Genomic DNA, 14,428 nt, shown 5'->3' with positions numbered 1-14,428 from the left:
TTTTTTAATTGTAGTGTATGGACTCAATCGACAAATATGACCAATTTGTGTGGCAAACTTTGGTGGTTGGTAAACTCTTACTTTTTTCATATATGTGAATTAGACAACACAACTCCTTTGGGGGTTCAAACTTTAATAAAAGGGGTCAGACCACAGTCAAATACTCTTACCAGCTGAAATAATACCGTTATTTGTTCATGCTCTTTTTAAAGTCATCATGAAATCAAAATAAACAATTCTTTGTTATTGGATATTGCAGTATTAATTATTTATCTGTGCACATCATTATTTTTATGCCCTTTATACTCATACTTTAATTTGAGGGTCAGACCACACATAGTCAAAATGTGTCTTATCATATGTCTTATCAGCTGAAAAAATACTATCAGTTATTCATGCACTTTTTAAACTCTAACCTGTTAGTCATACCTTTGTTTCTCTCCACACTTATTTCTTTTGTTAGTCTACATTGCGGCTTAATGTAAAACATACATAACTTTTTAAAAATGACCATATCTTGTATACCTCATGTTATAACTGATTTCAATGCCAAATATTTCATTTTTCAAAGCACTTTATTGACAACAGTGAGAATGTACTGTACAGGCATTTTCATAACATCACCCACCACACTAATAGTCTAATAGATGTTTTTCTCGATATTTAAAGACACTATATTTTGTACATTATTTTGATTGTGATTAGAACAGCACACACTGTGAGCAATTTATTTTCCTGCTTGAATGTACAGTTAAAAGAAATGATAAAACGACATACGATAGGAGGGAAAGGTAAGCAGGGGTAAAATTGGAGTTAAACAATGTTTGAAATGCTTCAGTACGTGGAGACTCCACAGTGAGTCTAGTGTTTTTTCTTTACATAAATACTGTACTACTATGGTACAGTGATGGTGTCATATGATAAAATCATGGTACTTTGATATTTACTGAGTACTGAACACTTAGCACATTAATGTACAATTTACATGGTACTTCAAAGAATACTAATAATGTCCAAAAACATGTTTGTCCAATGAACATGTTTGTTAGTGTTGTTTCTTTTTCACCGCGTGTCAGAGTTTTTAAAGCTCAGAAACATAGAGCTGACCATCGTAGCTTCCTCAGGCAGCGGCACCTTCATGTCTGTGTGTTTCCTGCACAGGAGAGTTTCCAACAGTGTGGGGAACTTCACAGTGAAAAGAAGGTAGATGCATGGATTGGCAACACTGTTCAGACTGGCTAGCAACATGAAGATGGTGAAGATTGCAGCTGAAAAATAAAATTGATAATATTATTGCTTAGATACAAGAAATTACATTGGATAACAATCTCAATAAATGCCCTTAAACATGATTTAGCAGTGCTGTGTGTTACATGTAGGGGAGAGTGTGGAGTGTAACATTGGGTAAGTTGGAACATCTTCAATCATCTAAACCAATTAAAAATTTACAAGGGGTGACATCTCCGTAAGTATCTCCACAAATTTAAACAATTTTAATGTGAGAAATCAAAATATCATGTCATTATATAATATAGTCAACCCCTGCGAGGACTTCAGATGATGCCCACTCCGAATCTGCCAAAGTTTCTATATATTGTAATCATTACGATCACAACTAATAATTGCTTTAATGAGCTCATTGTTTCTGCTTAAATAAGTACATGATAGCTAACTACATGATTTGTATTACCTTTGAACTCTATATTTTATATGGACAATATGTAATCTCTGATAACAAATTAAATTATGTAGAAACATGCATTTTCTGTAAAATTGCTTTGAATCGATCTGTATTACACAATACAATCTGTATTGTGAAAAGTGCTATTAAATAAACGTGAAATGAATTGAATAATATAACAAAGTATATAAATGTTATTAAAAACAGTTGGCTAATATTGTGAAATAGCCTACCATTGTTATATAATTTAAAATAACTTTTTATTTGAATATATTTTAAAATATTTATTTCGTTGATGGCAAAGCTGAATTTTCAGCAGCTGTTACTCGAGTCTTCAGGGTCACATGATCCTTCAGAAAACAGTTAGGCTATTTTTAAATAATATTTGACAATATTAGCTTACTGTTTTACTGAATTTATGAACAAATAAATGCAGCCTTGGTGAATATATAAGATACTTCTTTCAAAATCAAAATCATTGAAAAACATTTAGTGTAGGCTACTACATACTAAAACACTTAAATACATATTTTGTAGATAGATAGATAGATTTCTCTTACTCTCAGTCGGAGCGTTGGTGTCCCACACAGACCACAGCTGCACGGTGAAGAACGGAGCCCAGCACACGGTGTAGGCGAGCACGATCACCACTGTCATCTTCACGGTCTTAATCCGAGATTTGGACACAAACACCACGTTGCTGGCCCTGGAGGAAAGAGAGTTCGGGTGTCCATCACCTTCCTGCGGCGGCTGCTGCTGCTGTTGCTGCAGCGTCTTCAGGTACAGGTTGATCTGGAGCGCGCGGCAGATGCGCACCTGGCACACCGTCACAGTTACGATGGGCACCAGAAATATCACCAGTGTCGTCCACGTCACGTACGCTTTCGGTCCCCACGGCTGAATAAACTCTGCCCAGCAGTCGTAGACACCCGGGGCGATTTGAACCCTGGAGAAAATAAACAGTTGCGGGACGCTGAAGACAAACGACACAAGCCACGCGACGCACACGGGCAGGTTCCAGCGCGCGCGCCTCCTCTGGAAAGTCACCATGGGGTTGCAGATCGCCTGATAACGGTCCACCGTCATCACAACTATCATGTAAGTGGAGGCGAACATGCCGACGATCTGTAGATACTTGACCAAACGACATACGAGGTCAGGACCGATGAAACGGTCAGTTATGTCCCACATCAGCTGAGGGCACACCTGGAAGAAAGCGACCATCAGGTCTGCCAAGCAGAGATGGGTCACAAACACACGCATCCTGGACACCTGCTGTCTCTTCCTCCACAGAGCCAGCAGCAGACCGAAGTTCAGAGTTGATGCGCAGAGAAAGATGACGCTCAGCACCGCGATCTCGATTTGAGCCAAGCGCTCGTTCCGGGGTTCATTTCCGGTGACTTCCATCTCCAAAGTTAAATTGCTTAAGTTTAATGTGAAGAGAGACATTATCTTAATATTTGTAGAGTCTTAAAAATAATTCAAGTTCAGAACCTGCAGTCCAACTAACCCTGTGCACACAAGACTGACAGTATATTCACGCGTCTCCGCATCTTTAGTGTGCGCGTGAGTGAAGACTTGGTTTTATACGTGGGTCTGCTGGATGGCGGGTGGGTCCTTCACCTTCATTCAAAACTACTCATGAACACAAAATGGAAATCTATCTATCTTTTAGATAAAGATACTCTCTCATTTTCACTCACTTTTCACTTATACTCACTCAAAAATGTTCATTTTATAAATAAGTCCTGAAAATATATCGACTCTGATTCATTCGACTCTTGGTTTCCATGCAGTTTGCCAAAAACTGTCACTATGAAAAACAGTACAGATTCATGTAAAAACAAAAAACCTCCAGAGACTAAAACATATGAAATACATGAGAAATTGAATAATTCCCATTTATTTCTATTGTAGGCTATTATTTGTTTAGGGTCGATTTGACCCTACATTTTTTATGTAAATTTTTTTTGCTGCATAAACTCAAAATAAATAAAGACGACTTTATGCAAGGTGCAAATAACTACAAGTATAAATAGTAGCCTTCTTAGTCAATATCATCATGCCTTTTTGTTATGCATGATTCTCAAACCCTTATACTGGTAAAATGGGTTTTTCAGTCTAGTAATTGAGATCCAAAACAACTAATAACCAAAAACATACTTTGTCTGTAAACCATTAAAGCACAGTAAGATGCGAAAGACAACTCATTCACCTACATGCAAGTGCTGTCAGACTGTTTCTCAGCGCTGAATTTCAAGGGCTATTTCTCAGTGCTTTCTTGCTGTCTAAGAGACACTGCACATAAAGCCGCTGCTCATAAAGCATGTGAGAACTGAACAGTGCTTTTTGCTGACTAATTGGTCTTGAGCAGTTAAATACACATCCTTAATGTGTCAAAGTGACCATGTCTTTGCAAGTGAATGTAAACAGCTGAGAAAGAAAGCACACCAGTATATTGGATCCGTGCAGTCGGACTTAAAGTGACAGCATCCAAATGTACCTGCTGTCATTATTAATGTTAATCAAACAACAACAAAAAAGAAAATCTCTCACCACTCTTCACTGAATCACTTTTGTAACTTTAATAAAGCAGTGATGACTATGGAGTGTTTTTATACATTTGATTACTTTACGTAGTATTTCTTATTTCTAGTGCTTAAACTTTTTCAGGTAGGTCTATTTCATTTGTGTCTTTGTTTCTTTGTTCTTTCTTCATCACTGTTTTCTTGTCTTCAGAAAGCTTGAGATTATTTTTTACTTAGGCTAGACTTAGTTTTTTGTGATACTGAAAATGTTGACAAGAATTATAAAATGTCAATGGTATCAATACATTTTGATATCATAAAAACCTTATTTAAAGCAAAAATAACTATATTGTGATGTATATCATTATCGTGAAATAAAATTACTCATATCGTGAAATAAGGTTTTGGTCATATCGCCCACCTGAGATATATATATCAAACCATTACAGATTACCATCCATGAACTTAAAGCAAGACGCCACGACACTGTAATACGTAATGTGTGCAACTTTATTTCAAAGTAAACACCTGGAGAGTTGGTTACATAACCATCTAATAACTATGAACTGTTGACAAAAGGAATATAATTTTTCCTCACAATGAAACCATGGCTACGGCTTCATATATGAGAAGATGTCATCTCTGCAGGAGAGCTAAATTACTTCCTTTACTTTAATAATTACACCACTTCACTCTTCTTGAAAGGGACAAATCCCACATCAAAAAACAAATTCAAAATTAAATTGTATTGTGTCATTCAATTTAGACGCATCCTTGTTCAAACCAATTATATTAATTAATAAATTAATGATATTATGTCAAACTAATTCACCATTTATAAAAGGAAAATGATAGGGAAGTGTTTAGGATGTTTAGCATTCTAAATCTCACAATGTTCGCTTTGATACTCCAAGACATTTTCTGCATCCCGAAAACATAGCCATTACAAATTCCAAAGATAGCAGCCATAGATATTCCTCAGCTTTTGGTAGCATTGTATCTGCAAAGCCACAGGACAAAATAAAAAGCGTTTATAAGTGCCCCATACAGACCTGATGGTCCCTCCACACACTTTTCGTTGACACTATGGAGGTGCACCTTCTGTACACAGACTCATAATGCATTATTGAACATGCATGCAGAGACAGTAGCACTTCTGACACTAGTGAGTTTCCTTTTCTGACATCAGGACCTGCTGAGGGTGGCCAGAAGTTCCTCTTTGCTCATCTGATAGCGGCTCTTCTTCCACATGTCCCTGAGCTCCTGAAGGATGGTGCCAATCTCTTTACCCGAGGTAATGCCCAGCTTGCGTAGGTCATGCCCATTCACTGGGAAGCGGGGGATGGACCACCTTCTCAGCTCATCTAAAAGTTTCTTTTCTCCTTGATACTTCAGAAGCTCCAGTACTTTACTCTGCGAGTCTGGCTCTCGAGACTGCAATGAAAAAAAGAAGAAGATATATTTATATAAATATATTCATTATATATTTATATGTAAGGGATAATACATGGCTGGCTGTGCATGAAATGATTTTGTGGAGGCAAATAACTGCCCGAAGCAAAGCTTAAAGCTGTTATTGATGTTTGAGCTCAATATTTGACTGGAAGGGTAAAATTGATTGTTATTTCCATCAATTACAGCTCGTTAGATCTAGCATTCTGCCCGCTTTGAATCAGACACAGAGGTAAAGTAGTGCATAAGATTACATTTATTTGAATGAATTACAGCATTTATTTGAATTAATTATCAAAAGAGGAAGTTGTGTACATGCGTCTGTTCAGTGTCTCTCTCTTAAGAATAGCGATGTAAGCTGAGAAATATAATGTAGCAATACAGTAGCCAAGCAATTTAATTAATAAAAGTCACGGGGCAGCGTTGATAAGTTTCTGTGCTCAGCGTGATCTCCACTCTCTGTGTGCGAGTGACGTTCTGTATGTGTGTGTGTGCGCTTCAATGAAAACAGCGCATTAATATAGACCGATGATTAAACGGTCTTGGAACTTCCTGTGCTTTAAATGGTTTTATTACACACCTTCCAGCCAATCAGAATCGAGTATCCAGACAGACCATGGTATAAAAATATATAATATTAAAATAGTTATTATAGATAGATAGATAGACATAAAGACATAGACAGACATGTTTTTTTTTTGATAAGTAAAAACTATATGATGTGGAAATAAATATGAGGGGGGCTAAGCATTGTTATTGTTAACTAAAACTATAAAAAATCCTTAAAATAAATACATTTCTATAAAATAAAATAAAAATATTAAATGAAAAACAAACAAAAATTTGAAATGTTGCCTTGGCAACTAACTAAAATTAAAAATTTAAATCACTAAAACAAACTGAAAACTAAATAGAAATAATATAAAAATTACTAAATTACTAAAAATTAAAAGCTAATTAAAAATATTAATGAATAATATAATAGTATAACAAAACAACTAAAGTATAAAAAAATCTGAAATGAAATACGCAAGTAAAACTGTAGTAAGCAGAATATGAGTCACTGGGCCTTTGAAAAAAATCCATATAATTTTTTTGAATAAAAATAAAGTGTGTCTTCCTACTGTTTGATTGACATACATTTTTTGAATGTAAAATGCTTTAAATGAATTAAATCAATGTACAACAACAGATTTTTGTTAGAGAGGGAGCCCAGGGAGGAAATGTACATACATCAATTATGAAATCTGTGTACGGTTTCATGCTGTCGTGTTGATCCTGTCCCTTAATGAGATCTCGTCTGTGTTTGACCAGGAAGAGGCCCAGGTTTTTCTCTTCTCTGGACAGCTTCAGTCGCAGATCCAGTTTCTCCACATCCTCCTGGCTTCGGAACAGAGCAGCAAGGATAGTCATGGGTTTAGGAGAGCTGTTGTGAGCCCTCTGCCAGACCTGCTTCATCTCTCCAACATTGCCATCTGCTGGAAGACCTGCAGGGAAACACACAGTAAGTCAGAATATTTGCAAATTATTATTTAAAATTTGAATATATTAAGTCCAACCCATTAAATCTATTGTATTTTGTAAAAAAATATGTTTTGATTTTGGTGGCAGCTAGACACTAGACTAGACTTGGGACAGAGGCTAAATTAAAGTGGAAAGCTTACAGAAAATACAAGTTAATCTCTTTTGAAACAGTCCACAATAAGTAAGTGAATTGGTAATAGGTGAGGGTATCGTGATTGTGTGTAAAAGGAGCTTCTTAGTCTTTGCAAGCAAAGATAGGTCATGGCTCATCACTTTGTGCCAAATATCATGAGAAAATTGTCAAACAATTCAAAAATAAAATTTCTCAAAGCAAGAATGCAAAAAATGTAGGTCTTTCACCATCTACCATACATAATATTGTGAAAAGACTTAGGGAATCCAGGGAAATCTTAGTACATGTAGGGCAAGGCAGGAAACCGCTGTTGAATGTGCATGACCTTTGAGCCCCCAGATGGCATTGCATGAGAAACCGTCATGCTACTCTGTTTAATATAGCCACATGGGCTCGGGAGTTCTTTAGAAAACCGTTTTCACTTAACACAGTCTGACGCTGCATCAAGTAATGCCACTTGAATCTCTGTTATGCAAAGAGGAATCAATACATCAGTTCTATGCAGAGAATCTCTGATGATCCAAAACACAGTGGAAATGTGTGCTGCGGTCAGATGAATCCACGTTTCAGCTTGTTTTTGGGAAAAATGGACATTGAGTTCTCAGTCCCAATGATGAAAGGAACTATTCAGACTTTCATCAGCACGTACAAAAGCAAACATCTGGGGATGCATCAGTGCAAATGGCATGGGTGACTTGCATGTGTGTGAAGGTATCACTGACATGGAGGCATATATTGGGATTGTGCAGAGACATTTAATGGCATCAAGATGACATCTTTCCTGGGAAGCAAGACAATGCAAGGCCTCATTCAGCATGTGCTACAACAGAGTGGTTTCTAAACACTCAACACCGTAGAAGGGTTGCGCTTGACTGCCTGCCTGCAGTCCAGATCTGTCTCTTATTGAAAATGTATGGTCCATCATGGAAAGGAGAATGATGACCATGGACTGTTGAGCAGCTGTCTTGTATCAGGTGAGATTGGGCAAAAAATCCATTTGCAAAACTGCAACAATGAGTATACTCAACTCCAAACTATTAAAAAGTGTAAATAAAAGGAAAGGTGATTTGACAGTCGTGACAACTTTTATTGGAGTGTTCTGCTGCCATCAAAATCAAAATTTGATAATATTAACAAAATAAGTTAAACAAAAACAAATTAAGTTGTTCAGTGAAAACATTGAAAATCTTTTCTTTGTACTATCTTAGATAGATAGATAGATAGATAGATAGATAGATAGATAGATAGATAGATAGATAGATAGATAGATAAGAGGATTTAAAAAAAAATGAGCGGCAGGACCTTAATCGTCACTTTATACATTTAGAGTGTTCAGCCACAATTCCTAACAAATCTCTCTATTTCTCAGTTTCTCACCTGTGTACTGGGCAAGGCCTGACTCATAGACAAGCTCCAGCAGGTGACCAGCATGGTTTCCAACCAGCATCTTCTTCAGCTCCACCCAGATCCTCTCACCTGAGATAACAGCCAATCCTTTGCCATTCTCTCTTATTGCCTCCAGAGTCTCAGGTTCATGTTGCCCAGGCTCAGCTGCCACCCGCCCATAGAATCTACAGAGCAAAGACCGAAGATTTAAAGATAAACTCTATCATAATTTATTCACCTTCATGTCATTCCAAGCATGTATTGTGTTCTAGCTACTTTCAGTCAAAACACTGTATTAGTGCATAATTACCTGAAATATCTCAAAATTCGAAGGTAGTCCTCTTGGATCCGTAGAGAGGCACTGCCGACAAACCTTACTTTCCTGTTCTTGAGGTCCTCATATCCTTTGAAATAATCATATAGAGTCCCATCCAGCCCTGTAAAAACACAATAAATGTTAATGATTCCAAATCCTGTGAAAGTCAACATCAAATTAATGAGAAATCCATTCATTTAATTGCGAGGCTCATTCAGGTGAAATGTCTCGTTAGGAAGTCCTTCTGTTTTACCAAGAAACATGGAGTTGATGGTGAGATCTCTGCGCTCTGCATCCTTCTGCCAGTCAGTGGTAAACTCCACCTCTGCGTGCCGCCCGTCCGTCTGCACATCCACTCGCAAAGTGGTCACTTCAAAGTTCTCGTTATGAAGCTATATAATGTTATAAAGTGGCATGTTTCAGTTTGTAGTCATAATTTTGACATTATGTGGAAAATTCTCACAAACCAGAATAGATCACCTAAACCCACTGCAAAAGTATAATAACTGTGTAAGAGTTTTAGCAAAACGTAAAATGTTTGAGGAATATATTTATATAAAATTCTTCACCTTACCCTGGCAGTAATGGTCCCATGTTTCTCTCCTTTATTGTTTATCATCCTGACTCCTGCTGTCTGGAACATGCTCTTCATTTCCTCTGGAGTGGCTGTGGTGGCAAAATCTACATCTTCGGGCCGGTTTCCAGACAGAAGGTCCCGCACCGCCCCTCCTGCAATCCTCAGCTCAAACTGGTTCTTTTCAAATATTTCTATATATCGTAATACATACATACAATGCTTTTTTGACATGTTCCTTGGTAGTACAAAAGTAAACAGCATTGAACATGAAAATGGTAAACATTCAAAAGTTTTGACATGTGACCCCTGACTGAATGTACCTTATAACATGCAAAATAGTTTTGTTTTGGTGATTTTACCATTCTAAAATGTGAAAATACTATTACCAGAGAATGAGTAGGAGTGTCCAAACTTCTCGCTAGTAGTACTGTATATCAAAGTGAGAATTGTAAAATGGGGATATCATCACTGTACCACCACTGCAGTTATAAAAAAAAAGAAAAGAAAGAAAGGGTGATGATGGCGTAAGATAAAGTGAGCTTACCAGCAAGGCCAACCAGCCCGTCGGTAAATAGAGACTCGAACTCTTTAGTTTTCAGTTGCATTGTGATCAATGATCTGTGACTCCACGTGAGATGAACTCGGTTGATAAACCTGGGGCTAAGAAATAATTTAGCCCACATCGGTGAACCTAAAGACCACAAAGTCAGTTACTAAAAGGAGCAATAAATCTATCAAACGTAACATAATAAACTTCATATTTATTCACCTGAGGAAAACGAAAGATGCTATTTTAGCATATCGGTAGTTTTACTTCCACCGCAGGCAGCCATGGCAGATATTCTTGAGGGGGCGTGGCCATGCTACATAACATTTCCGGTATATATACGTCATGACACTACCAACCAATGAAAATGGTTTATTTGCTTTTTTTTTTCATGCTCCCACCCAACATGCTGCCTTTAGTATTATAAAAACTTTTTACATCTCTTGGCAGAAAACGCCTTTGAATGTTTTCATAAAATTATGTTTATTCATGTTTATCAGTCAAGTCCCAGGTTCACCACAAAAAAAGGTTTTTTTTACCTTACCTTTGAATTGAGCATAAAGTTAACAGGGGATACATCAAAGATCACTTAAGAGAACAAGTTAAGACATTTGAATTGAAGCAATGGCACTAAAATATATTTGCAAACAAGATCAGGGGATGGTCTACTATAAAATAAAGTAGTTAACAGAAACATCTAAAGCAATAAAAAAAATTAAAAAAAACTGTCACCATAAGGAGATTACTTTTATACAATTTTTTTTTTTTATATATATATATTTTATTCTTAGAATTTGTATTACCATGTTTCTTGTTGTAGTTGTATTTGTATATGTGCACTGGAAGCTTCAGTACCAAGACAAATTCCTTGTGGGTGCAAGCACACTTGGCAATAAAGCTCTTTCTGATTCTGATTCTGATTCTGATTCTCAGGAGGTAGGTTAACCCTTGTGAAACCATTTTCTTTTCATCAATAGAACAGTATTAGCGGCTTTTTTGTTGAATGATGAACAGAGACTTTAAATCAATAACGTTACACCACCAATTCTTATCTTGTGCTCGCTCACTCGTGGTTTCTCGGTTTATAACTAAACAAAAGATTCCTGGTTCAGCTGAATCATTCAGACTTAGTTCAAATTCTTAATTTAAAAGATCCGACTCAAGAGAATCGTTCGTTCGCGAATTGAACAGGTTACTAGTTAATTAAATCAGGAAATAAATAACCGTAAACTGTATGCGATGAGCATGACAATAAAAATCAATGCCTGATGATTGCATTAAGTCCTAAATTCAAACTTGAATTCAAACATTTGTTTGTTCAGTCTTTGTTTACATTTTAAGTAACCGCCCATTTAAAGCCAAAGAGCATCGCGAGAGTGAGGAAGTGCATAAGCTGAGAGCAGCTGCCAGTGTATCCGGTTATTCGGTTTTAATGGCTAAAGTGGAGATCGCCCCTTTGAGAGGCTGGGATGATTTCTATCCAGGCTCGGAGCGCTTCGCCAAACCAGACGCGCGAGATTTGGCAAAATGGAACAACAGAGTGGTCAGCAACCTCCTCTATTATCAAACAAACTATCTGGTGGTGGCAATCATTGTATTCATGCTTGTAGGGTAAGTTCGGTAGTCTTATTGGTTAATTTGATTATGCATTCACAATATGGTATTTAACTGTAAACAGATTTCTAACTATTAAACTATCATTAACTATTTCAAGCATTTAATTCTAACGTGTCTTGAACATATCAACACAAATATCGCATTACAGAAAGTATCGCGAGAAGTAATAATACCCACTGTTAAAACTGTAAATTCAGCTTTAAATGAGCATACATGCATGTAACTCATGTTCTGATAAATTTGACTTTAAATGCGTTTTAAAAAATGGTAGGCTGCTATGATAATAATACCGATTTTTGTTTGGATATGTAACGTTAACGTTACCATCTTGGAGATAACATATGCTACATGAAATTTGCAATCTTTCAGTCCCTTGATATTATCATTTGAAACCACCGTTATACCTTGGTACACTGCTGTACTTTTTGAAAGGAAATTTCATGTTGTGCTGAAAAAAACAAGCTACGTTAAACTTTAAAAAATATATATTTTCCTGTCCAAATTAGAACATGAAGTCATTTCTTCCTAAATATAGTTCGTGGATTGTTAGTGATATGTGGGCAGCTGTGTTTGTAAGATGAATGCCAGTGTAATGTCTGGGAGATTATGGCTTGGCTCTAATATTATAGCTAGTTGCTAAGACTGAACAATATTTAAGGTGTAATCACATGACACTGACCATGAGCAAATGACAGTATTTAACAATGAAGCCCTAGATGCTCGTTTCACAGTCATAAAGTGGATGTTTATTTTCATATTTTAAAGTTCAGGTTATTATTTAACTGACAAGTTTATTCGTTGTTTTATTTATTTTCAGACCAACATGGAAATGCCTCCTTTTGTCAGCAATATTTTGTGTTTCCACTTTATAGCCATTAGGTGTCACCATTGACGCATGCTTGTATTCTCACAAAGCTAGAAGGCAGGACGAATGCAATTGAGCTTTTTGTGAGAATTAAGGGAATATTAAATGTGTAGGCCTACAATGCTTATTTTTAAGAAGACATTGAAGCATTAGTTGAAAAAGTAACTGAACTGAAAATAACACAACTGAACACCACAATTTTGGCCTCAATAACGTCCTGTCACCGTTCAATCCTCTGTCCACAGGTTGATGAACCCCGTGAGCATGGTCACGGGTGCAGTAGTGGTCTCTTCTGTCTTCATTGGCTCTGTGTGGGCAGGGGAGAACAAGGCAATCATTAAAAATTTCAAGAAGGAGAACCCTACCTTGTTTGTTTTCCTGGTGATGGTCGTGAGCTACTTCCTTATGTCGCTCTTTGGTGGAGTTATGGTATTCCTGCTTGGAATCAAACTCCCACTTCTGTGTAAGTTTCTTAATAAATGTATCATCACCATAGATCTATTGTAAGCGAAAATGAAAGGAGAAAAAAAAAATTCTAAGAAATTAGATGGAATGCATTAGGCATTCCTAAGTCTTGAAAAGAAAAAATCATAACATAGCAGTTTATTAAAAACTATGGCATTTAAAAGTTTTTGACATGCTACCTGGCATCTGGAGGTTTAAAGTGCTCTGTCATTTTTCGTTTCAGTGATTTTTGCACATGCATCGCTTCGCCTACGCAACATGAAAAACAAACTGGAGAATAAGATGGAGAGCGCTGGACTCAAGAAATCACCCATGGGAATCATACTTGAAGCACTGGGTCAACAAGAAGAGAACCTCAGTAAAATTCAAGACGTTCTGGAGAGCAAACTGAAGGATGATTTCAGTCGATAGTGCCTCTCTGTGTTTCTCACCAATGCATGAAGGAACTGCTTTCAGCTGGTACAATTTGTGAAATCCACTCTGTTTCTTCCATCATGCATAATTGGCAAAAATAACAAGTTTTTTTTTTCTCTCTCAGTGTTTTTCTGTAAAGGGAATTAAGGGATGAACAAATTGTATTGAAAAAAAGAGTGTTTATGATGTTTTTGTTTACGTCTCATGTCAGATGTAAGGGGGTGCAATTCAACTTGTTTTTCAAAGGTTCTTTGTTCTTTTTTTTTCTTTATTTCTTTCTGTAACCTGTTGGGTAATGTGTCATAAGTGTTTATTGAAAGTGTTAGTATTTGTTTCTTTCAAAATACATTCATTCTTACATTAAGAAAATTCGAAGTATTACAAAACAAGATGTCATCAGGTTTACAAGATCTAATATCTCCAATTTTCCTGCAGTGTGATGATGATAACTGGAATTATATGAATAAAAGATTGCATGGTCTGGACTAAAATTAATGGCGACTGTAATGTGTTATCATGAGCTATAATTAATAATTTGTTGTTGATGTGAACTTAATTGAACATTGATGTCTTTTAATATATTACTGTTGCAGATGTGTTGTAAAAGCAATAAGCAATTTGAGTTCTGCATTACAATGATTTTACCATAGGAAATGGGCTTTTAGACACTTTTTTTAGCTTTTTTTGTTGTGTGTGTGTGTTTTTGTCATAGCTAAGAACGTCCCTTACACTTGGAATATTACTGTAATGCACAGCCCTTCATGGCTCATTGTTTTGTTGTCACCTATAAGGTAAAATAAGTCATAGTTGAATTTAGTGTGATGCTATCCTCCAAAATCTATGCAAAAAGGGTTAATAAAGTCACATTTTGGTACCATCATGTGTTTTATTTTAAATAAAGTTTGATTTACATTGAAATCAGA

At 36.4% G+C, this 14,428-nt stretch overlaps 3 protein-coding genes across 4 annotated transcripts; 1 reads left to right on the top strand and 2 right to left on the bottom strand.

Moving 5' to 3' along the window:
* Positions 1-209: 209 nt before the first annotated feature.
* avpr2b.1 (arginine vasopressin receptor 2b, tandem duplicate, 1) lies at positions 210-3,540 on the bottom strand. The gene is made up of 2 exons (XM_082190277.1): positions 2,242-3,540; positions 210-1,268 (listed from the first exon to the last, which is right to left on the bottom strand). Exons 1-2 carry the CDS (start codon positions 3,128-3,130, stop codon positions 1,063-1,065), a joined length of 1,095 nt encoding a protein of 364 aa, XP_082046403.1. The 5' UTR covers positions 3,131-3,540; the 3' UTR covers positions 210-1,062.
* Positions 3,541-4,701: 1,161 nt separating this feature from the next.
* On the bottom strand, positions 4,702-10,549 carry trnt1 (tRNA nucleotidyl transferase, CCA-adding, 1). The gene is made up of 8 exons (XM_082135982.1): positions 10,367-10,549; positions 10,142-10,288; positions 9,595-9,788; positions 9,274-9,412; positions 9,015-9,141; positions 8,696-8,889; positions 6,895-7,148; positions 4,702-5,643 (listed from the first exon to the last, which is right to left on the bottom strand). Exons 2-8 carry the CDS (start codon positions 10,278-10,280, stop codon positions 5,395-5,397), a joined length of 1,296 nt encoding a protein of 431 aa, XP_081992108.1. The 5' UTR covers positions 10,281-10,288; positions 10,367-10,549; the 3' UTR covers positions 4,702-5,394.
* Positions 10,550-11,504: 955 nt separating this feature from the next.
* Positions 11,505-14,428, top strand: arl6ip5a (ADP-ribosylation factor-like 6 interacting protein 5a). 2 transcript variants are annotated; one of them, XM_082135984.1, is made up of 3 exons: positions 11,505-11,687; positions 12,872-13,089; positions 13,315-14,428. In XM_082135984.1, exons 1-3 carry the CDS (start codon positions 11,614-11,616, stop codon positions 13,500-13,502), a joined length of 480 nt encoding a protein of 159 aa, XP_081992110.1. In that variant the 5' UTR covers positions 11,505-11,613; the 3' UTR covers positions 13,503-14,428. The 2 variants fall into 2 exon arrangements, with proteins under 2 accessions (XP_081992110.1, XP_081992109.1); XM_082135983.1 differs by having other exon boundaries at positions 11,506-11,755.

Source organism: Leuciscus leuciscus (genome assembly GCF_965113295.1).
Source record: "Leuciscus leuciscus genome assembly, chromosome: 14".
NCBI lineage: Eukaryota > Metazoa > Chordata > Actinopteri > Cypriniformes > Leuciscidae > Leuciscus > Leuciscus leuciscus.
The sequence above is the reverse complement of the archived record's forward strand: the minus strand, read 5'-3'. Positions and strand labels throughout refer to the sequence as shown.

Bases quoted from the DNA above. Each gene is read 5' to 3' on its own strand.
- avpr2b.1 (XM_082190277.1), bottom strand. From the start codon at position 3,130: ATGTCTCTCTTCACATTAAACTTAAGCAATTTAACTTTGGAGATGGAA. The intron at 1,269-2,241 runs GTAAGAGAAATC...TTTATTTTTCAG, and splicing joins CACCAACGCTCCGACTGAGA to CTGCAATCTTCACCATCTTC.
- trnt1 (XM_082135982.1), bottom strand. From the start codon at position 10,280: ATGTGGGCTAAATTATTTCTTAGCCCCAGGTTTATCAACCGAGTTCAT. The intron at 9,789-10,141 runs GTAAGCTCACTT...TACGATATATAG, and splicing joins CGGGCTGGTTGGCCTTGCTG to AAATATTTGAAAAGAACCAG. The intron at 5,644-6,894 runs GTATGTACATTT...TTTTCATTGCAG, and splicing joins ACACAGATTTCATAATTGAT to TCTCGAGAGCCAGACTCGCA.
- arl6ip5a (XM_082135983.1), top strand. From the start codon at position 11,577: ATGGCTAAAGTGGAGATCGCCCCTTTGAGAGGCTGGGATGATTTCTAT. The intron at 11,756-12,871 runs GTAAGTTCGGTA...CTCTGTCCACAG, and splicing joins ATTGTATTCATGCTTGTAGG to GTTGATGAACCCCGTGAGCA. The intron at 13,090-13,314 runs GTAAGTTTCTTA...TTTTCGTTTCAG, and splicing joins AATCAAACTCCCACTTCTGT to TGATTTTTGCACATGCATCG.